Source organism: Aethalodelphis obliquidens, unplaced genomic scaffold (assembly GCF_003676395.1).
Source record: "Aethalodelphis obliquidens isolate GAN/ISIS:26980383/991018 unplaced genomic scaffold, ASM367639v1 scaffold53, whole genome shotgun sequence".
Taxonomy (NCBI): Eukaryota; Metazoa; Chordata; class Mammalia; order Artiodactyla; family Delphinidae; genus Aethalodelphis; species Aethalodelphis obliquidens.
In genome coordinates this window covers 6,673,682-6,694,830 of record NW_020837997.1, presented here as the reverse complement: position 1 = coordinate 6,694,830, position 21,149 = coordinate 6,673,682, and the positions used below count along the sequence as shown (strand labels likewise).

At 60.4% G+C, this 21,149-nt stretch overlaps 1 protein-coding gene across 3 annotated transcripts; it reads right to left on the bottom strand.

Moving 5' to 3' along the window:
• Positions 1–6,001: 6,001 nt before the first annotated feature.
• ZNF653 (zinc finger protein 653) lies at positions 6,002–21,055 on the bottom strand. Of its 3 annotated transcripts, none has more exons than XM_027085062.1 (9): positions 20,497–21,055; positions 17,160–17,203; positions 15,119–15,334; positions 9,457–10,062; positions 9,140–9,317; positions 8,924–9,035; positions 7,677–7,791; positions 6,700–6,799; positions 6,002–6,428 (listed from the first exon to the last, which is right to left on the bottom strand). In XM_027085062.1, the coding sequence occupies exons 1-9, from the start codon at positions 20,793–20,795 to the stop codon at positions 6,251–6,253; spliced, it is 1,848 nt and encodes a 615-aa protein (XP_026940863.1). In that variant the 5' UTR covers positions 20,796–21,055; the 3' UTR covers positions 6,002–6,250. The 3 variants fall into 3 exon arrangements, with proteins under 3 accessions (XP_026940863.1, XP_026940864.1, XP_026940865.1); XM_027085063.1 differs by having other exon boundaries at positions 6,255–6,428; positions 6,700–6,816; positions 20,497–20,795; XM_027085064.1 differs by lacking the exons at positions 6,002–6,428; positions 6,700–6,799 and having other exon boundaries at positions 7,675–8,710; positions 20,497–20,795.
• Between the last annotated feature and the right edge of the window lie 94 nt (positions 21,056–21,149).

Below are 21,149 nucleotides of genomic sequence, written 5' to 3'. Positions count from 1 at the left end.
CAATGAGAAGCCCGCGCACCGCAACGAAGAGCAGCCCCTGCTCGCTGCAGCTAGAGAAAGCCCGCGCACAGCAATGGAGACCCAGCGCAGTCAAAAATAAATAAATAAATAAATTTTAAAATAAACAAACCAAAAAGAATAAACAAACAAACAAAAATAAACCCACTTTGTTGGCCGAGTCTGCTCATTCAACTCAACAAATATTTACTAGGTGCCACCATATGCCAGCTGCTGGCTCCACCCTCCTGTATATCCTCCGACGCTCATGTTGCCTCTCTAGGTCTCTGTCCCACTACTAAAGATATGGCACAGAGGTCCCCCGTGTATGGGGAGATGGAGTCTGAATTCCCGTCTGGGCTCAGCGAGCTAGAATTCTGTGATTTGTTGATAATGTCTATTATGGGAGCCCCCAAAGCAATCAGCAGTACATAAACCACTGTTTCAGGACACATCAGATCCCAGCTTTGGAAGCCCTACTATGTGCCAGGCCCTGAGCCTGTGCTGTTTTCATTGCCTTTCCACAACCACCCTGAAAGCTGGAGATCATCTCCATTTCTCAGATGGAGAAATTGAGGGTAAATGGGACCTGTGACTTGCCCAGGATGACAGAGGGAAGTAGTAGCGATGGTGTTAGGGTTTGACCCCTTAATCTGATGACCCTAGAGCCTACATACAGGGTTACTGGTCCTCCACCCCTGGAAATGCTGTCCTCAACTTGGGTGGGGTTAAGAGGTGACTGGGGGGTCCCACTCAGGATCTTGAGGCCCAGCCCACTAATCTCACCACCACCCCATCTCCCTCCCATCTGTGCCAGAGCTTAGAGGGATCAGTGTCGCATTTCCTCCGAGGCTGAGCCGGCTGAGCTGCTAATGGGGATCGGATTGGTGGAGGCCACACCCGCCCTGCCTCAGCCCACAGTAAATGCGTGGCCTGGGATGACACAGGGATCACAGGGACCTTCGAGGGCTGTCCCAGAACAGGGGTAGAGAGGTGAAGTCAGAGGGGAGGAAGGCAGATCAAAGATGGAGCAAGGGAACCTCCCCTCCCACTCTCTCCAGCTCTTCCTCTGGGTCTCTCCCTCTTTCTGTTTCTCTTTCCCTCTTTTCCCCTCAGTTTCTCTCTCTTCTGCTCTGTCCCCATCTCTCTTCTCTGTCCATCTCTCCCCTCTGAACGCTTCTCTTTCTCCCCCTCCCTCTCTCTCTCACCCTTTCTCCAACTCTTTTGCACTATTATACAAACATCTGACATATGGATTTTGCAATGAACACACCTGAGGTTACTTGCTGTGTCAGACCCCCTTGGCCCCCAGCTGTGCCCCCTGGCCCTAGTCACAGTGACAGATGCCTGGGTACTGGCAACAATAGGGCATTGAGTGGCTATGCATGGTAAGGCTGGGCCACCACGTGGTGCTAAGTGAGCCTCCTACTTCTGGGCCCTTCTCCCTCCATGCAGGGAGGGCCCTCACTGTCTCAACTCATCCCCTCACTTCCTCCCAGCCTGTCCCCATGATGGGTCTCTGCCTGAGTACTCTCCATTGGAGTGACCAGGACTCCAAGGGCTTCAAGGCCCTTGTGTGACCTCTGACCACACCCTCTCCCCTTTGTGCATCAGCTTCCCTTTCTCAAATGAGGGCACAGATCGGAGCAATGTATGCTGGACTGCTGTGGGGGTGCTGAGGGTCCTCAGAAGGCCTCGCTCACGTTCCTAGATCAGGGTGAGCAGCGTGAGGCACAGAGAGGGGAAGGAGCTGCCTTGAGGTCACACAGCAGAAAAGGGTGGTCTCTCTCAGGCCTTTCTCAGAGCCAGGTGGGTGGGTCCCAGGGTCTAGTATGGGAGAGGCCCAGGCGTGGAGGGAGTGCTGAGCATCCCCCCACCCACTGTGCTCGTTACTACTCGAAAAAGAGATCCAGGAAGAGACACAGTGTACAGAGACACACACACAGAGACCCGAGAGACAGAAAGAGCGGAAGAAGGAGGCCCCGGCGCCAGGACCAGACAAAGGACGCTCGGCAGCGCGGGGAGCAGAGTCGCGCGGCGGGGGCGGGGGTGGAGCTGGGGTGGGTCTAGAATTGGCCAGCCCCGCCCCCGGGATACGCCCGGGCTGCCAGTGGAAATCCGAGGGCTCGGAAGAGGCAGGGCCCCTGGGGCCCCTGGGGCGGGGCTTAGATGGGCGGGGCAGGGGCGTGGTTAGTAAGGGCGTGGCCGGGCGTGGCCGGGCGCTCGGGAGCTGACCAGCTCTGTGGCTGCTGAAAGCCCCGAGCGCGGGGCGAGTGGTGCGGGCGGGCGGGCGCGCTCAAGGTCATCCCGCGGCCCAGAGCTCTGGCGGGGTGGGACGCCTGAACCTGGCCTAAGGGGCCTGTCTGAGCCCCTTACCCCATCCCCCGGAGGCGGGGGCCCAGGAGCGGCGGAGCACCCCCTACGAGCCCTCCTCTCCCCTCCCCCTCCCCGCAGCCTGAGGCGCCCGCGCGAGGCTACGGCCCGCGAAGAAGCGCCGAGAAACAAAGGGACGCGGCGGCGGTGGCGGCGGGCCCGCGGGGCCGCCGGGCGCGCCCCCTCCTCTCCCCTCCCCGCTTGCCGCAAGGTCGACGGGCTTGAGGACGAGACGCCCGGCTCCAGGGCGCGGTCGAGGCCCAGGGCGCGCGATCCGACGCCACCCCTTCCCTGGGGCTCTCGGGGACTCCTTGCCGCCTTGTCCTGGCCCAGCACCAGTGACTGGGGCCCTGCGTTTGCCTGGGAGGCCTGCTGGGTCCGGGCCTGGATGGAGGAGGCATCCTACGCCGCGGCGTCCCCTCCCCCATCAGGCCTGCTGAAGGGGGGGCAATCCCGCCCCCAGGGCGCCGTAGGATGCCCCCCGAATCGCAGCTCGATTCCCTAAGTCCTCTCAAGCCAGACTCTAAGAGCCCCCAGCACTCTGGGCGCGGCTCTGTCCACTCTCAGGCCCCGAGGCTCGGTCCTCCCCCCCCCCCCCCCCCCGGGCCTAGCTAGGCCTGGTCCTACCCCCCCTCCCATCTCTTCGGAGCCTGTGCCTAACCCCTCTCCGACTAGGTTCCCTCTCAGCGACAGGGGAATACCTACAGTGACCATTCTTGTGTGCCCGGCGGGCGCGGTCCGTGTTGAGGGTGGCTCCGGGGGTCGTGCACTCCTTGGGGGGCGCTCGATGCTCACGCCGGGGTCCTGCCCGGGCGGCCTCTGGTGCGGCCGCTGCAGAGGTCTCGGTGAGGGCAGCGACTCCCTCGAGGGCCGGGGACGGGCCCGAGCCCGGGTACGCGCGCGCGGATAACCGGGCCCCGGGGTGGCCTGCGGGCGGCAGGGGATGGAAAGAGGGAGCGGGCGCGGGATTGAGAACGCCCCCTGCGCGGCCCCGCGGGGCCCGAGGAGGTTGCGCTTCCCGACAGAGATCGCTGCGCTCTGCCTTTTGCCGCCGCCCCTCGGCCCGGCCCGTCTGGTCCCCGGTGTTCAGTCCTCTCCCCTCGCCCGCCCTCCCTCCCTCCCTCCGGCCCGCGCTGCGCGCTCCGCGCTCTGGGCCGCGCCGCCGCCGCCCCCAGCCCTTTATAGCAGCAGCTGCCAGCGCCGGCGTCGCTTATTGGCTACGGCAACCGAGCCCCGCCTCCTCGCGGCGCCCGACGGCGCGGCAGGTGGAAGAGAGGGCGCGCTGGCCAGGACTTCGCACGCCCAGAAGGCACATCCTGGGGCCTCGGGTTGCCAGATTCGGGCCCTTTTGCCCTCACGGATCCTACTTCCTGCGTTGGCGCCCTTTCTTGGGCGGGCTTTCTGCCCGGAAGACAGGAAGGGTTCCCCTCTGTCCAGCACCCAGAGCTGGAGGAGCAAAGAGGGCGAGGAGATATTGATGGCTCGATTGTACTACCTTCAGGAGGTGCTGTCCACCAAGAGCACTGCAGAGGAACGAGGAACCTAGACTTCAATGAGCAGAGGCCTGGGTCCCCACGTTTGGGAGGACCATATGTAGTCCCAAGACCAAGGGAGGAAGGTGGGGGTGGCTGGGGACCTAGTCAGCCTGAAGAAGGAATTGGGACCCTGTGGATTTTGAGCAGGCTAGGCGTCTCTAAGGTTTAAAGGGGGTGGGGAATGGGCATCCCACAGTGCAGGGGCACTGCTCCAAAGGGAGTGAAGAAGTTTGGGGCTCAGGGTTCCAGGCAAACCCCTTCGGTGCCCTGAAGACCCAGTAAACCATCGGGCCGTCTCGGACCCCATAAACTTCGGGTGGACGGTTTTGCCATGTAAATGTCCTGGCTTCCCGGGCTCGTGATTGGTCCGCCTGTGAGTCCCACTCCCTCTCTGCTAAGCGGGACCTGGCCTTTCTGTCAGGCGATAGGGGGTGGCGCAGTCTCTTGTGGTGTGCGGGCGCGAGTGCACGTTTTTGTCAGGGCGGCCACCAGGCGCGAGGAGGTGTTCTCACTAGAACACTAGGGGAGCCTTTGAGTGAGGCTTCAGCACCACAGACAGCGGTCCGACAGCCCTGTCCAGAGCGCTGCGAGCTGCGTAGCCCGGGTCCCCGAACCCGAGAGTCGCTATCCAAACTCTATCCTCGTCCGTGCACGCCCTTTTAAGCTCCAGACTGTCCGAGAGTGCCATCAAACCCAGCGAGGAGAGCCTAATTTGACCAATCAGGGATGGCCCCCGAGAGGACCAATTGAGGGAAGATGCCTTCGAGATTGAGCCAATGGGAGCGCGAGCAGCAGACAGCGCTGCCACGACGATGGAAAGGGAAGGCCAATCATAATGGCCCGCGCAATCTGGGCGGTGGCGATGCGGATCCCCGGTTGGCCCTTCTTGGATTTGCCAGGGCGACCTGGCTGCCGACCCCGGGGACCCCGAGCGATGGCTTGTTCCCCATCCCGTGTTCATCCTCGCTCCTGTCGGATCGGAAACTGCTTGTGCCGGGAAGGAAGCTACTCCTGGGCGCGCAGACCAGGCTGCAGTTCCCATGGAAACTGCTGGCTCCCGGTTGTGCGGGGATAGCGAAAGGGGACTGAGCCTTGCGGGGAGGCTCGCGGGGGCGGCCCCAGTAGCCGGACTCGCTCATCCTCTCCAACTCATCCGTCCCCAGCTGGGGTAGCTCCCAGTCCGAAAAATAAAATAAGGCCTAGCTGCTGCCCCGCCCCCACAAGCTGGTGAGGGGCCGGCGGGGCCATTCTGCGCGTGGCGCCATAGAGCTTCCCCGGGCACGTGCCCTGGCTCGCGGCTGCGGTCCCCGGAGTCACGTGGCTGCGGCCACCAGTGCCCACGAGGTTTGCGCGCCATCTGGCGGCCGAGTGGCCTGGAATCGCTCCCCGTCCCTCTCCCAGAAGGCCCGCATAAGGAGGAGGAGGAGGCAGCCTCAGCATCATCCTCCGGGAAATGGGGCCAGTGCAGTCGCCCCGCCGCTGCCAAATCCCCTCCTCCGGCTTTCTTCTTGTTCCAGGAACACGCCGAGCCCGTTCCACCTCGGGGCTTTGGCACTGGCTGTTCCTTCGACCTGGGATTTGCCTCCCCCGTCTTTCTTCAGGGATGGAACCTCTTTGTCATTCTGGTCTATGCTCAAAGGCCTCCCCAGAGAGGCCCTCCCTGACCACCAACCTGAACAGCACTCCCAGGAACTAGCGTATCACTCTATTTTCTGCACGGCGCTTGTCACAGCTGTAGATGTTTTACTGAGGGGTTTACTGGACATCTCCCCAACTGCTCCCTGAGCTCTCTGAGAACCAGGAATGAGTGTTCTATGAGGGATTAGGAGAGGGAGTCAGGATCCTGAAACCTGGGACATGTTCAGTAGCCTCCAGGGCCCCCAACCTTCCACACCTGACCCTGTCAAAGGAGGGGGTGTTTAGGGTTGCCAGGCCCAGGTAGCCGAGGCAGAGCGGAGGTTGACAGGAAAGGGCAGGAGCGCTGTCTGGTGTGTAGGGGCATCTGCCCCTGCCCCCGTCTTGCTCGGGAAGGAACCAGGTTGGAGACAGAGAGGGGCCCACCTTCCCCCAATCATCCAGGCCTAGGGGAAGAGCAGCTCCTTTCTCGCTCTTTAATCTCGTTCTGCTCTCTTGACACAGTCCCAGCAGTGCAGCCCCAGGTGCCAGCTCCAAAACTCGGGCGGGGTCGGGGGGACCTGCCCTGAGGGCCCAGCCCTGGAGCGGGGCAGAGGCGCCTCCTTCTGGCCCGAGGTCCTGGCGGCTGGCCGCGGCTGTCCCGGCCCCGGCAGACTCGGGCATGGTGTCCGATGGGATGAATAAATAGGGGCGTTTAGTGGTTGGGTGGATCAGGCGGGCTTGTGGTCCGGGTGGCTTTTGAGCGTGTGGAACTTGACGCTGTCCAGCTTCTCGAAGCGCTTCCCGCAGCGCTCGCACGTGAAGTTGTACTGCACCTCGGCCGTGTGCTTCTTCATGTGCCAGTTGAGCGACGCACGCTGTCGGCACTGGTAGCCACAGATCTCGCACCTGCAGGGGAGCACGCGGGAGGCACCGGGGGGACGGGGTCAGAGAGGGCGGGGCAAAAGGGAGCAGCACCGGGGAGGGGCCGCCTCGGGGGCGGGACACAACCACTAAGGCTGGGCAGACCACTGGAAGGGGCGGGGCACCATCTGGGGTGGGAGCACTCTGAAAACCCCACAGATGCAACACTGGGGACGTCGCCCGCCCTTGGGAGCTGCCCTGTGAGAGTCCAGGCCCGGATGCCCTCCCAGCCCCTCGCGGGAAGCCCGTCACTCACTGCAGAGGCGTCTCGCCTGTGTGCGTGCGCCGGTGCACCTCCAGGTGGTTTTTCCTCTTAAAGGACTTGCCGCAGGTTTCACAGGTGAATTCACGGACACCTGGGGGAGACGCGGGGCTGAGCAGGCCGCCGTCGAGAGAGGGGTTTGTGGGGTCACTGCGGCATTGCCGAGACCCAGTAGTGCGCAAGGCCTCTGGGCGCAGGCAGACGAAAGCCCACATCCTCTGGGCGCGAATACCGACTATAATAGCTAAGGCAGCTAGAACAAAGGACAGCTACGGCCCGCATGAGGCTCGCAGGCTGCCCAGGAACGCGACTGGGCAGAGCAGGAATGCGTACTCGGATTCCTGAGGTACACAGGGTGCAAACTGCCAAGTTAAAGTGGGGCTCAATTTGACTCTAATGTTTCACATATTGGGGCGATCTCACATAAAAATCCAAAGTTCCAGCCTCTCGAAAAACCTGAAGCCGTGCCCTCCTGCTGGGTATAGGCACCAGTGCTCCCCGTGAGGCCCGCACCCCGTGTCCTGGGTTAAGGAGGCGCCTGGAGCAGACGGAACAGAAATCCTGGCCCAAGTTCACTTCCCCACCCTGCCCACCTGGGGTGGTTCACTGTCCCCCCTCAGTCCTGGAACTGAGTCCCACGTGAGAATTGCTCATGGAAGTGGGGAGGCCAAGGGCCAAGTTGGGGAAGAGATAGCCAACCCCTGCCCAGCTCCACATGCCTTAGAATAGCAGATGTCCCTGTGACCCGTGTAGTGACAGCTTACTGACTACTTGGGAGGTGCCCAGCGGGCCCTAAGTCAAGCACTTTACTTCCACCGTCTCACACCAGCCCTTGTGGTGGACACAGAGGAGGCTCAGAGAGGGGCAGTCCGTGTCTGGGTTTCAGCCTGCCTGCCCCAGCCCCGGCCCCAGCTCCCAGGCCCAGGCCCCCGTGCCTTTGGCTCAAGCTGCCAGCCCCTCCCCGGCCTGACCTGAGTGGATGATCATGTGCCGCCGAAGGTGGTTGGATAAATAGAACTTCTTGCCGCAGCCGGGGTGAGGGCACACCTTGGTCTTCCCTTTCCGATGCACAAGGTTGACGTGGTTCTGGGGGCAAGAGGGGCAGGAGTGGGGCTGCGGGTGCCATGGGCCCGCCTCTGGAGCTCTCCAGGGTGGGGACAGATGAGGGCCAGCTAGGGCTGGCCTCCCTGGAAGAGGAAGAGGAAGAGGGGTGCCCTTGCCCTTGAGCAGGGACTCCCAGATCCGAGCCGGGGGCCAGGGGCACAACTGGGATCAAAGAGCAGCTTACTGAGCACCTACTCCAGCCAGGCTCTGGGCTGGGGCATCAGTCAGCCTTGTCAGAACCATGGGAAGGGGATCAGCCAGGAGCCCAGTTTGTGGATGGGGAAACTAAGGCTCTGGAGGCTTAGTGGTTTGGCCCGTGTCTCACAGGTGGGCAGTGGCAGGGCTAGGACCGGAGTCCAGGGCTGTCAGCCCCACAGCGGCACTTTGCATAGTGCTAAGCTGCCCCTAGCGCCTGGAGCAGGCAGCCACCGAGTCATTCATTCTTTTGTTCTTTCATTCTTTAACTCACTAGCACAACTACTCCAGCGCCCAGCACCAGGCCTGGCACCCGGTAGGTGCTCAACACGTGCTTAATGAAAACATGACTTGGCAAATCCAAAGTTCTCCTGGTGCCACATCCTGCGCCAGGAGTGGGCATGTGACGGGATCCTGTCTCTGCTCTCAGGGCACCCTGTCCAGACCTCAGAGGGCAAACAGCAGGTATGTCCTGGTAGTGCAGTGACCGGGGCTGGGGGGACTAGGGTGGGCTTCCTGGCGGAGGGGCGTCCTCAGTTGAGCTTGGAGAGGAAGCATCGTGAGCTGACAGGGTGGCCTGGGCAAAGGCAGGAAGAGTTCAGGCGGCTGGAAGAGGGGTAGTCTGTGGGGAGCCACCAGGACCAGGCAGGCCCCCGGGGTGTGCAGAGAGAGGCTGTGGCTGGTTGAGGAGGCAGGATGGCTGGGGCTGGAGAGCAGGAGGGGAGGGCACAGAGGTGACGGCTGCCTCTCTGTGGCTGAGGCTGAGATCAGCTGGGGCTGGGTGGGTGCACGGCAGGCAGGCCAGTGGCACCTGGAGGGGCCGGGTGGGGCCCTCCACGAGCCGCACTGCCCAGACCCAGCGCGCAGGCAGCCCGACACAGAAGCAGTCCCACCCAGCCCACTTGGATGGCGGCCTCACCTGGAAGCTGCTGAGGGCCACGTAGACCTGGCTGCAGCCCTCGTAAGGGCAGTGGAACATCTCAAGCAGGCCATCGGCGTCCATCACCCGCGATCGCTTGCTTCGCCGCCTCCTGGAGGGGAAGGGCCCATGGCGTCGGGGCTCTGACACCAGGAGGGCTGCGGGCCCGAGGGCCGCTCCTCGTCCCTCCTCTCCCCCGCCTGCCCCAGCACCCACTTCTCGGGCTCCTTGGGGATCTCATAGATGATGGCTGACATGTCGCTGCCGTCCAGCTCCTCCCCGTCCGCCTCTGCCTCGGGCTCTGCGCTCTCAGGCACCGTCGCAGCCAGCTCTGCCAGTTCTGGGGCCACCGGCTCCTCCTTTTCCTTCTTGAGCACGTGCAGGTCCTCCTTCTCTACGGGGGTGGACACAGGGTGAGTGTCCGTGGGGACTAAGGCTGCTGAGGAGCTTCCTCTGGGGCCATTACTCGCCCTCCCCTTCCCAGGTCCCATCATGGCCCCCCCAACCTCCCAGACTGGCACGGCCCCCCAGACCTTTCTTGGTCTCTATGCCTGTCATGGCGTCAGGTTCCACGGTGCTGGGCTGGCTGCCCTCTGGCTCTGTCTGGGTGTAGGCGGCCACACCCTCCATCATTGCGCAGGGCACCTCATCACCCAGGCCCCCTCCGGGGGCACCGTTGCCTGCTGCCACGTTGAGGTGGATGCCCTCGGCTGTGAGGGCATCGTAGCCAGGGCCGGCAATGATGATCACCTGTGAACCGGGCACCATGCCTGGCATGGGACAGCTGGCCACCACCTCACCCAGTGCCTCCTGGGGCATGTTCTCAAAGAGGGTGCTAGGGCCCGGGCCCACTTGCACGGGCACCGGCACGCACACCACTGTCTCCAGGGCTTCAGGCCCGCTGCTGGCCGGGTTGGGGCACAGTGGGGTGCCCTGCTCAGCCAGGCTCTCCACGTGGTGGACATCGAAGGGGATGTGCATGCCCTCCTGTGTGATGAGCCCGCTGCTGCCCGCTGGGCTGGTGGGGGTAACTGCCGCCATCGCCACTGTCGCCTTGGCCTGCTGGCCCTCAGGGGGCTCCTCGGAGCCGGAGCTGGAGCTGGACGAGTCAGAGCTGCCGGCCACCAGGCCATTGCCCACTGTGGTGACAGAGGAGAGGGGACAGTTACGACAGTGGCGGCAGCAGCTGGTATTGCTTGAAGGCTCCCCGGGGGCTGAGCACTGTGACTCCCCTACCCCCATAAGAGCGGTCAGCTCGGTCCATATCCTCCACAGCCGGCCCTACTCCTTGAGATGCTCTCCTGACTCAGCCTCCAGACCCACACTCAGGCTCCTGGCTCCTCCCTGGTGGCCCCTGCTCAGCCTCTTCTGTTCTTATGGGCCTGGGAGGCTCTCACTGGGGCCTCTCCTCAGCGCTCCACTCATCCCAGGGTATCCACCAGGCTCATACCACCCTCATCCTTGACACCAGCTGGGTGTCCAACAATTCGATTCAGTTCTGACACTATCTGTCTGGAGACAGTGTCAGACCCTGAGGGTTAAAGAGCTCAGTCCCACAAGGCTGCCCCCACTTCAGATTTCAGTCACAAGTCCCGGGTCACCCATACTTCCGGCTATAAAGCAGAGGTTCCCACAGCGCCCTCCTCAGCTTTGGTAATTTGCTAGAACAACTCACAGAACTCAAGAAAGTGCTCTACTTCTGATCACAGTTTTATTATAAAGGATACAACTCAGCAATGGCCGGATGAACAGATATACAAGGGAAGGTAATCGGTAGGGGGGCGGGGGGAGGTTGGGGGTTGCCACGGAGCTGCCATGCTCTCTACAGACACGTAAATCTCCCAGCGCCTCAACGTGTCCACCGACCTGGAAGCTCTCGGATCACTGTTTAAGAGTTTTTATAGGGACTTCCCTGGCGGTCCAGTGGTTAAGACTCCATGCTCCCAAAACAGGGGGCACGGGTTCGATCCCTGGTCGGGGAACTAAGATCCTGCATGCCACACGGCGTGGCCAAAAAAATAAAAATAAAAAATAAATAAAAGAGTTTTTATAACCCAGTTTCTAGCCCCCATCTGCTCCTGGGGGCTGGGGGTGGGGCTGAGAGCTGCCACCCTCTAACCCTGGGTTTGGCCTTTCTGGGGACCAGCCCCCATCGTAAAGCTATCTAGGGGCCCCTCCCTGAGTCACTTCATTAGACTCAGGTGTGTTCCCAAGGGGCCTCTTGCTAAAGGGGCTCATTACAAACACTGTTTACAAACTGAAGGTCTGTGGCAACCCTGCCTCGGGCAAGTCTATTGGCGCCATTCTTCCAACAGCATTTGATCACTCTGGGTCACGTTTTGGTAACCGTTGAAACTTTTTCATTATATTATATTTGTTATGGTGACCTGTGATCAATGATCTTTGATGTTACTATTGCAAAAGGATTGCCACTCACTGAAGGCTCAGATGATGGTGGAATTTTTTTAGCAATAAAGTATTTTTAAAAATTTTATTATCTATCTATCTATCTATCTATCTATCTATCTATCTATCTATCTATCATTGGCCGAGCAGCATACTCAGCAGGCAGGATCTTAGTTCCCTGACCAGGGATTGAACCCGTGCCCCCTGCAGTGGGAATGCAGAGTCCTAACCACTGGACAGCCAGGGAAGTCCCCAGCAACAAAGTATTTTTAAATTAAGGAATGTACCTTTTTTTTCCCCACAATGCTATTGCACACTTAATAGACCACAGTATAGTGTAAACATAACTTTTATATGCACTGGGAAACCAAAAAGTTCGTGAGACTCCTTTTATTTCGATATTCACTTTATTGTGGTGGTCTGGAATCAAACCTGCAATATCGCCTAGGTCTGCCTGCATCTATTTTTATTATACCGTCACCACCCATACCCCAGTGTCTCCAGTGGACAGTTCTCGCCTGGACCTCCCGCGGAGCTGCAGCCCATCACGCCCCACTGCTCCCTCTGAGGGGTCTTACAGGCATCTCAGACTCTAGGCTCCGAATCTTCCCTCAGAGAAAGGCTGCATGGCTCACAGACACCCCCGTCTCAGCGGGCGGCAGCTCTGCCCTTCCAGTTGCTCAGGCCAAAGTCCTGGGGCTCTCCTTGACTTCTCCCTTTCTCTCACACCCACTTCCAATCTGTCAGCAAAACCTGTTGGCGCTGCTTCCAAAATACATCCCCAGGCTGACGGCTTCTCCTACCTCCCCCGCACACCCTGGTCACGGCCCCGCCAGCCCTCTGCCAGGACCATGCAGTTCCTTCTTCTGGGTGCCCCCGCTCCCATCCTTGCCCACCCCCAAGTCTGTCCTCCCCTCACTGGCCAGGGGGAGCCTGTGAACACCTGCTCAGGTCACGTCCCTCTTTGACTGAGAATCTGCTCATCACTTCCTGTGGAAGAGATAGGCCAGCTGCTCACCAAACCCGTCTCTTCCTCCTGACACCTGGTGGACTACATGTCCCAGCATCCTTTGCCATTAGGTGTGCAATACAGCTGAGTCTCACCGGAATGCGGGGGGAAGTGAGCTGTGTTGGGTCACAGGAGCTGGGGTGCGTCTATCTCGGCAGCTGGTCTTACCTCAGTTAACGCCCTTCCCAACTCACTTGGCATAGCAGCCAAAGCCCTCACCATGGCCACACAGCCTGAACATGTGCCCCTGTCACCTCCTCTCCAGCCCCACTGACCTCCCTTCTGTGCCCAGGGACACTAGGCAGGTTTCTGCCTCAGGGCCTCTGCACTCGCCACTCTCTCTGCCTGAACCCTCTTTTCTCAGACACCTGCGTGGGCTCCCTCCTTCACCTCCGTCAGACCCTTCCTCAAATGGTATTTTTTCAGGGAGGCCTCTGACCACTTGGTCTCAAATAGCACCCTTTTCTCTCCTTTATTTTCCCCCCAATACTTACCGCCTTCCACTGCACTCTAGATTTTACTTGTTTATCTTGTTTACTGTCTGCTTCCCCTTTATACCGTAAACTCCACAAGGATGGGGGTCCCTGTGCACAGGCCCCAGTGCCCAGGTACACAGTGCTGCTTGGTACACATTGAGTGCACGTTTATAAAAATGAATGAACCCATGACCAAGGCTGTGATGAAGGCCAAGAGGGCTGGCATCTTACCCAGGTTTTTGGTGCTAGTGTCTGCAAGCAGGGAGAAACTGGGGACAGGAAAAATGAATGACTGCCCCTTAAGTTACACACACTCGTGACACAGTTTGGGTGTGCTGTCTGGGTACTACGTGTTCTACACTCCCAGAAGGTCACATGGAGAGTGCAGGCTGACTGCCGGGGTGGGATCCTGGTGCCCACTCCTCCAGCTGTGTGAAGGGGGGGTGCCTTATAACCTCTCTGGGCCTGGGGATAACTTGGTACCTACTCAGGGGGTGTTTGGGGTATTTAATGAGTAAATAGGACAGCAGAACTTACAGTAAGCACCCTATCAGTGTTTCCCATTATCGTTATTATCCTAACACCCCATCCCTGACTCAGCCCTGGGGCAGCAGCAGGGGCAGGGTAGGGGCATCGCCCCTCCTTCTAACACCCTGTAATCTGCAGGGTGGATTGAGCCCCGTGGCTCCGCTATGAAGGAGGGGCAGTTGCCTAGTGAGCTGGGGGCACGGCTAGGGCCTGTGCCTGGATCCCCAATTACAATGTCCGGCTGTTAAGCCGACGCTGGACTTCTTGCCAGTTGATAATGACATTAATGACAGAATTGGCAGGGCACCCACCGGCCTCCCACAGTCCTGGTGCGAGGTCTTCTTACTGAGTGCGAGGTGGCAGGGCCGCCCTCGGCAGAGAACTGATAAGGGTGCTGCGGAGGGACCAGGCTGGGACAGGGACACAGCCACTCCCTCACAGAAGATCTGGCTAATCGATCCTAGCATTCATTCCTGAGAGCCCAGATCCAGAGGGCACTGGTATCAGAGTTGGGTTGGGCTGTCAGGGGACTCCTCTGGGTGCCACCCCCATCCCAGCCAGACCCAGTGCCAGATGGGCCAGTCACATTACTCCCAGGGCCTCGGTTTCCTCGACTGCTAATGACAGGGCTGTCATTAGGCTGCGGAGGATTCAGGGTGGTTTGGGGCAGGGCCTGGAGTCGGGAGGACAAGACGGCCGAGGGGCTGGCTGCACACTGGGAGCCTGGCTGACACACAACGGGACAGCCGTTGGCTGGGGTGCCCACCTGGAACACCTCTCGCCCACGGCTTCCCCTCGGCCAGCTGGGATGCCACCTGCTCAGAGATGCCTGCCAGCGCGGGCTCAGCCCTGGTAACTGACCCCACCCTCAGCTCCGGAAGGGTGCCTGGCAGAGGGCCCCATGCTCCCCCCGATGCCAAGCCCCCGAGGCAGGCGGGCAGCCCCTCACCACCCATGGCATCTCCTCTGCTCCCCTACCAGGGCCAATTGGACCTTCGTAAATGAGTCCCTCCCAGTCCTGAGAAGGACTCCAGCTCACATGTGTGTGTAACCAATGTGGGATGGCAGGGGAGGGGCTGGGCAGTGAGAGATGGGGAGGGTGGGGCCGTGGTGTGGAGGAGAGAGAAAGGGATGAAAATGGGAGTGAGAGAGTGAGATGGAGGAGAGACAGTGGGAAGAAGAGAGAAAACGAAAGGAGATGCGAGAGAGAGAGAGAGAGAGAGAGAGAGAGAGAGAGAGAGAGAGAGAGGGAGGGAGGGAGAGAAAGAGAGAGAGAGAGAGAGAGAGAGAGAGAGAGAGAGGATGAAACACAGAAAGGTGAAAGGGGAGGATCAGGAACAAGAGAAAGCTCAAGAGCAGAGAACGGGGTGTAGGGAGGAGAACAGGCTGGAGGGTGGGAAAGAGGGTGAGGCTGCGAGAGACAGTGCAGAGCCTGAGAGAGAGCCGGAGGATGTAAAGGAGAACAAAGAGGCCAGGAGAGGCCCAGCACCTGCCTGTCCCTCCAGCCGCTGAGCCAGGTTCCTGGACCTCAGCCCTGCCTGCGACTGACCTCAGGCCCAGATGAGCAAACTGTGCCGCGCCTTGGCTGTCCCTCCGCAAAATGGGGACCAGCTCTTGGGCTCTGCAAGGACTCAAAGACTGCAAGGCCATCCAGAGCCAGGGCCAGGTCAGCTGCTGTGAGGTCCGTGACGCTGGCCTGAGGCTGGCAGGGCCCATGAGGGGCTGTAGAGCCCCAAACACTGGAGGCCACCGTGAGCCCTCCCCTCGCAGACCCACCTTTGTCACTCTCAGGGTCTGAGTCGCTGAGCGGCTTCAGGGGCGAGTGCAGGTCTTGGAAGTAGCGGTGCCCAGCCTCGCACTGCCACACAGCCGTGGTGTACAGGCCAAAGGTGGGGTCCAGCTCGGCGAGGTGTGGCTCGTAGGGGCAGCGGTGCTTGTGGTCCTCGTACCAGATCACCACGTTCTTCAGGCAGTTTACATTGCGTCGCCGCCCTGCGCACGTGGGGCACGGGCAGGCATGAGGGGCACAGCTCACCCCTACCACCCTCTGTGGGCAGCACGGCCCCCAGAACCACATGGGTCTTATAGCTCTGGGGGTTGAGACACCCTCCTGAGTATTATCCAGGCCTGTCCCCAGTTTACAGATGAGGAAACTGAGGCTCAGAGATGTGAGACCTGCCCCGGAGACAACAGAGACTGGCAGGGAATGTCCTCGTTGTTTGAGTCAAGTCATATACATAATAAAGCCTGGTGTATGGCAGGTGCTCACGCAACGACTGTCAGCTGTTAGTTACAGTTATAATCGTCCTCATCAACTCAGCGTCTCCCGCCTGCACCAGCTCAGTCCCTCGGCCCTAGTCTCCCAGCTCTCACCCTTGCCCCCGGCAGCTGACAGAGGGCGTCTCTGAACACTTGAGTCGGGGCCACATCCCTTCTCTACTCAAAATCCACCAGGGCAGACTTCCCTGGTGGCACAGTGGTTAAGACTCTGCCTGCCAATGCGGGGGACACGGGTTCGAGCCCTGGTCCGGGAAGATCCCACGTGCCGCGGAGCAACTAAGCCCACGAGCCACAAATACTGAGCCTGTGCACCACAACTACTGAAGCCGTGCGCCTACAGCCCGTTGCTCTGCAACAAGAGAAGACACTGCAATGAGAAGCCCGTGCACCGCAAGGAAGAGTAGCCCCCGCTCGCCGCAACTAGAGAAAGCCCGCACGCAGCCACGAAGACCCAATGCAGCCAAAAGAAAAAAAGAAAAAATCCACCAGGGCTCCCACCTCAATGGGGGTAAGAGCCAAAGTCCTCCCTGAGGTTCACCAGGCCCTGTGTGTTCTGCCCTGTCACCTCCTGCTGCTGCCGCCCTGGATCACTCCACTCGAGCCTCAGGGCCTCCTCCCTGTTCCTAAACTAGGCAAGTATGGCCCTGACTCAGGACCTCTGCAAGGGCTGTGCCCTCTTCCTCTAGACACCTGCCTTGCCCCTCGCCCTTCACTCAGCTCTGAAGGTGTGCCCCTGACCTTCCGGGCTGGGAGATGACGGGGCCAGGGGGACCAAGGACACACCTCTCGGCCTGGGGGTCTCAGTCTTAGCTCGGCTTCTGCCTCTGAGCACCGTGATAAGTAGAGGGGCTCACTGCCATCAGACGGCTGTCCCTGGACCACCGGCCCTCACACTGCTGGACATGGCCTGGGACCCACAGCCCAGGGCTCAGGGGCCGTGCTCAGGGGGTGGGAGTACGCACTCCAGCCTCTGCTCCGACTGCCCTCGCCTGGCTCCCCTTGAGCCTGGCACACCACACGCCCTTTAGGCCTGGGCACAAGCTGCTCCCTCTGCTCTGCCTGGCTCTTCCCCGGCTGACTCCCACGCACCAGGCAGGAGAGCAGAGGAGCAAAGGGGACCCCTCGGGAGACACGTGGTCCTGGGTTTGCAGTTTGGCCCGGCCACTTTCAGCCTGGGGCAGTGACTCAGCCTTTCTGTGTCAGATGGGGATGATGAGAACACCCCCGGTGGGCACAGCACAGGTTTGGGGCCCCTCCAACCCTTCCTATCCCATCCCCACCCCCGACCCAGGCTGGGTCAGACCCCTCCTCTGGGCCCCCCCGTGCCTCTACTTCCCCACCACAGCCCTGCTCAGCCTGTCCCCTGTCTTTCCTATGAGACTGCGGGCTCTGGGAGGGCAGGGCTGGGTCTGTCCCGGACTGCACGGCTCCTGGCACACGTGGACCCTCCACAAGCGGTCCCTGAGGGAGGGAGGGAACCAACCACAAAGCAACTTACTCCCAACGCCACCTCCACCCTGGTTGCAGCGCCACTTACTTTTCTTCCGCTTTGGCTTTTTGGGGACTTGCTCCCAAGGCTTCCTGTAACAGAGAGAGGGGGCAGCGGGGAGTGAGCTTGGGGCCTGATGGATGATGACATGCCAATCCTGCTGGGGTAGAATGTGGGCTTCCGCTTCCCGGGCCAGGTCTACTTCCCTTGCCCCTTCACTTGGGCTCTCCTGCACCAACAGCAGCCCTGGCAGGGGTCTACTATCATCAACCACCTCACGGAGTGGGAAACTGAGGCCCTGAGGGTAAAGCCGCCTGCCCAGGATCCCGTGGCTGGGGAGTGGATTATCAAGAGAGAGCTTATTCGGGGAGCCTGATCTAATCAGGGGAGCCTTTAAAAGGGCCCTGCTGAAGTCAGAGACTGGGGGCTGAGAGCATGAGGGGGCCTGTGAGGGACCAGGACCTGAGAACGACCTTGTGGAGCTGAGAGCAGTCCCAGCTGATGGTCAGCAAGACCGCAGGGACCCCAGCCGTATAGCCCAGAGGAAATGGATTCTGCCAATGCTCTGAACAAGCCTAGAAGCAGATCTTTCCCTGGGCGAGCTTCTAGGTGACGTTGTGGCGTGCTGATACCTTGATTTCAGCCTCCTGAGACCCTGACTTGAGGAGCCAGCTAAAATGTGCCAGATTCCTGACCTGCAGAAATGTGAGATGATAAATCTGTGGGGTTTTAAAGCCACTAAGTCTGTGGTCATTTGTTACCCAGTAGAACAGTCATGGAGTTGACTTTGGACTACCCCCTCCAAGGACCTGCAGATCCTGGTCCTGAGGCTGGCCCAGAGCCCTGGGGAGATGGCTGGGCCCTAACTGCCTGCTCTATGAGGGTCCTGACCCTGCAGCCAGCTCAGGCCCAAAGGCCATGCCATCATGTCCGCCTACCTCTAGGGCCTTCCCCGCTCTGCCTGGGTCCCAATACCCTGACTGTGTGTCCCAGTGAGCCATGGCCTTGGGGAGCCCAGGGCAGGGCCAGACCCTAAGGCCAGGGGCCCCCATGGCCTCCCACACCAGGATGGCCACCAGATCTGCCAAGCAGGTTCCTGACCCTACATGGCACACTCAGCTGTGACCCAGCACAGGCTCCAGGCAGGTGCTTTGGAGCCATCTCTCCTGGACCTGCTAGGGCCTCCCTTTGCCTTCCTGCCACCATGCTTCAGGGTCTGCCCACCTGACTCAGACTGCTTCCCTGCTCTTCCTCTTCTAAACCACTGCAGCAGGCTCTGTGACCCTGGGTGAGTAATCCTGCCTCCCTGTGCCTCAGTTTCCCCATGTGTAGTGTGGGCTCAAAACAGTACCTTCCTCATGGGGTTGGCGTGGGGTCACGCATTGTAAAGAGCCTGGTAATTAAGAATCACTCAGCAAATGGTAACGATGACCATTATGATTCTCAGTATTATCACAGAGCCAGGCACTGGAACACGGGTCTCCTCGCTGTGGCTGGGGCCACGTTCTTGCCACCAACGTCCTGACAACCAGTCCAGGGTCTCTCCTCAGCTCCACCGCCCACCCTAAGTGACTCTTGTCCAGCCTGATAGCAATCCTCAGCCCCAACACCCCATGTCTAGTCCAGGACAGCTCCTTGGGGCTCCTGCCCAGGCTCTGCCCTCTGCCCAGGAATCCATGTCCCCTTGTACCATCCCGGGAGCCTCTATCCCCTCCCAAGGGTCCACCTCCCCTCCAAGGGGCCAGGCTGGCTGCCTAGATCCTCACCCAAACCCAAATCCAAACACCCATGACCACCTCCACCCATTCATAGCCTCGCCACGGCTGGGGTGCGGGGAATGCCACATCGTGGTGGAGACAGACTTGGCGTCAGTCAGATCCGAGTTCAAGTCTTATCTCTGCTACTGACTGGCTGTGTGACCTCAAGCAGGATTGGTCCCCTCTGGGCCTCAGTTTTCCCATCTGTGAAGTGGGGGTAACCACAGTGCCTCCCACACAGAACTGCCATGCAGTTTGAAGGAATAAATATCCCTTAGTGTATTTTCCTGACTACTCATGTGCCCCGGGGTCAGGTTTTGCCACACACTGCCTGGGTTGTCTCAGTGCCCCTGCCCCAGTCCTGCACAGCTCCCACACACCTCCAGCTCAGCCAGACAAGCTTCTGTAAATACCACTTTCAGCTTCGGAACCTCCAGGGGCTCCCTCTGGTCAGTGGTTCTCAACTCCAGCTGTACATCAAGTCTCCCTGGAAGCTCTTCAGAAAAAAATACAGGGTCTGCAACTCCACCCAGACTAACTGAATCAGAAACTCCAATAGCTGGGACTCTGGCTTGAAGTTTTATAAGCTCCCAGCATTTCCTGCCCTGCTCTTGGGCATATAAACCAGCCTGCCACCCTGGGGAGGGGGTGGGTACAATTCAACAGGTTCTGGTTGATTCTTGGCCCTCAGAATCTCCCCTGAGAGAAACATGTGAATGTATACAAGTGAAAACCAGGGCAGAACAAGTGTTTTGTTGCAGCACTGTTTGTGACAGGAAACAAACATCATCATGACAGCTAATATCCGGACTGCTCACTATGTGCCTGGCACCGTTTGAGGCCCTCTGCTGTATTTTAACTCATTTAATCATCACATCAACCTATAAGGCAAGAAGAGAAATATTCCTTCCATTACTGCTCATTCTCGAGATTCAGATTATGCAAAGGCCTCTGCCCTCCACCTGAGCAGCTAACTCGGGGTTTCCTCTTCACCTGAGTCTCCCTGGGCAGAGGTGTTCCCCAAGAGCCAAGAGATTTAGGGGAGTGAGATCTGGATTGTGAGGGGTGCTCTGGGAGTGTGGGGCCTCCCCAGTGGCCCCATTCCAGTGTGGGAATGGGGCCACACGCAGTCCCAGGTGGGTCACCGGAACCTCATGAGGGGTAGGGCTGGGTGGCCCGGGGTGTCCAGTCACAGCCCCAGGCTACATTGTGGGAGTTTTAGGGAATGAGGCATGTGACATGCCGGGGACCAGCAGGGACCTCGGGCCCCTCAGGGCTCAGGAGGCGGGGCCGCCCTTCCAGGGACTGGGCCGTTAGAATGCTTGGAGGTGGGGCCCGTACCAGGATTGGGCAGCCAGAGCTCTAGGGGGCAGGGCCAAGCGCCCAGGAGGCGGGTCGAGAGGCTGGGCGTATCCTAGGATTGGGCAGTCGGAGCGAAGGAAGGCGGGGCCGCGAGCCAGGCGCGTCCCAGGACCAGCAGAGACCCAGGCCGGCAGTCGGGGCGCTGGGCGGGGTTCACAGGTGCCAGGGGCGGGGCCCTGAGGGCGGAGGGGGCGGGACCAGGCTCAGCGGGGGATGGGGGCGTCTCCTCCCTCGCTCCCTCCCTCCGTTGGGCCGGGCCCCCTCACCCGTGGCGGCTGCTACGTTGGCCGCGCTCCAGCGAGATGAGGTAGGCGGCGAGCTTGGCGTCGCTCCAGCCGCTGCGGCGCCGCAGGTCCACCCAGGGCCCGTGCGCCTCGCCCAGGTACACGCGCCGCACGTCGTACTTCTTCCGGGACTCGAGCCGCCGCCGGGCCCGGTCCGACTCCGTGAGCCGCGGGCGGCCCCGCGCCTTGCGGCCCGCCGCGCCCTCCTCGGCGGCCACCTCCCCGCCCGCGCCCGCCTCAGCCTCCGCCTCCGCCTCGGGCTCCGGCGCCCGCTCCGCCATCCCCCCCTCCCTGGTTACTAGCCTCCCCCGTTGTTAGGAGCCCGGCCGGAAGTGGCGCGCATGTTCCGCGCCGACGAGAAATTTCTCATGGACTCTCACTGGCTCGCGGCGCCAAAAGAAGATCGAGAGTGGAAGCTGCGCATGCGCGCAATAAGCGCCAGCAACAACCCACTCTCCCTTTATTCCCTTCTCTGTTAAACTTTCTGACAAGGCAGAGACGGAAGGGGTAGCGGAAGGTTTGAGGCTGATCCGGGAAGAGCCAGGAGAGCCCGTAGACCCTGGGGTGATGGGGGCTTCTTCCTCCGCACCTTTATCCTGAATGAATTGTGGGGATGACAAAGGAAGGGTGGGAGC

Coding starts and splice junctions, on each gene's coding strand:
- ZNF653 (XM_027085062.1), bottom strand. CDS start 20,795: ATGGCGGAGCGGGCGCCGGAGCCCGAGGCGGAGGCGGAGGCTGAGGCG. Junction 9,318..9,456: donor AGGCATAGAGACCAAGAAAG/GTCTGGGGGGCC, acceptor CCACCCCCGTAG/AGAAGGAGGACCTGCACGTG. Junction 6,800..7,676: donor GCACATGATCATCCACTCAG/GTCAGGCCGGGG, acceptor CGTCTCCCCCAG/GTGTCCGTGAATTCACCTGT.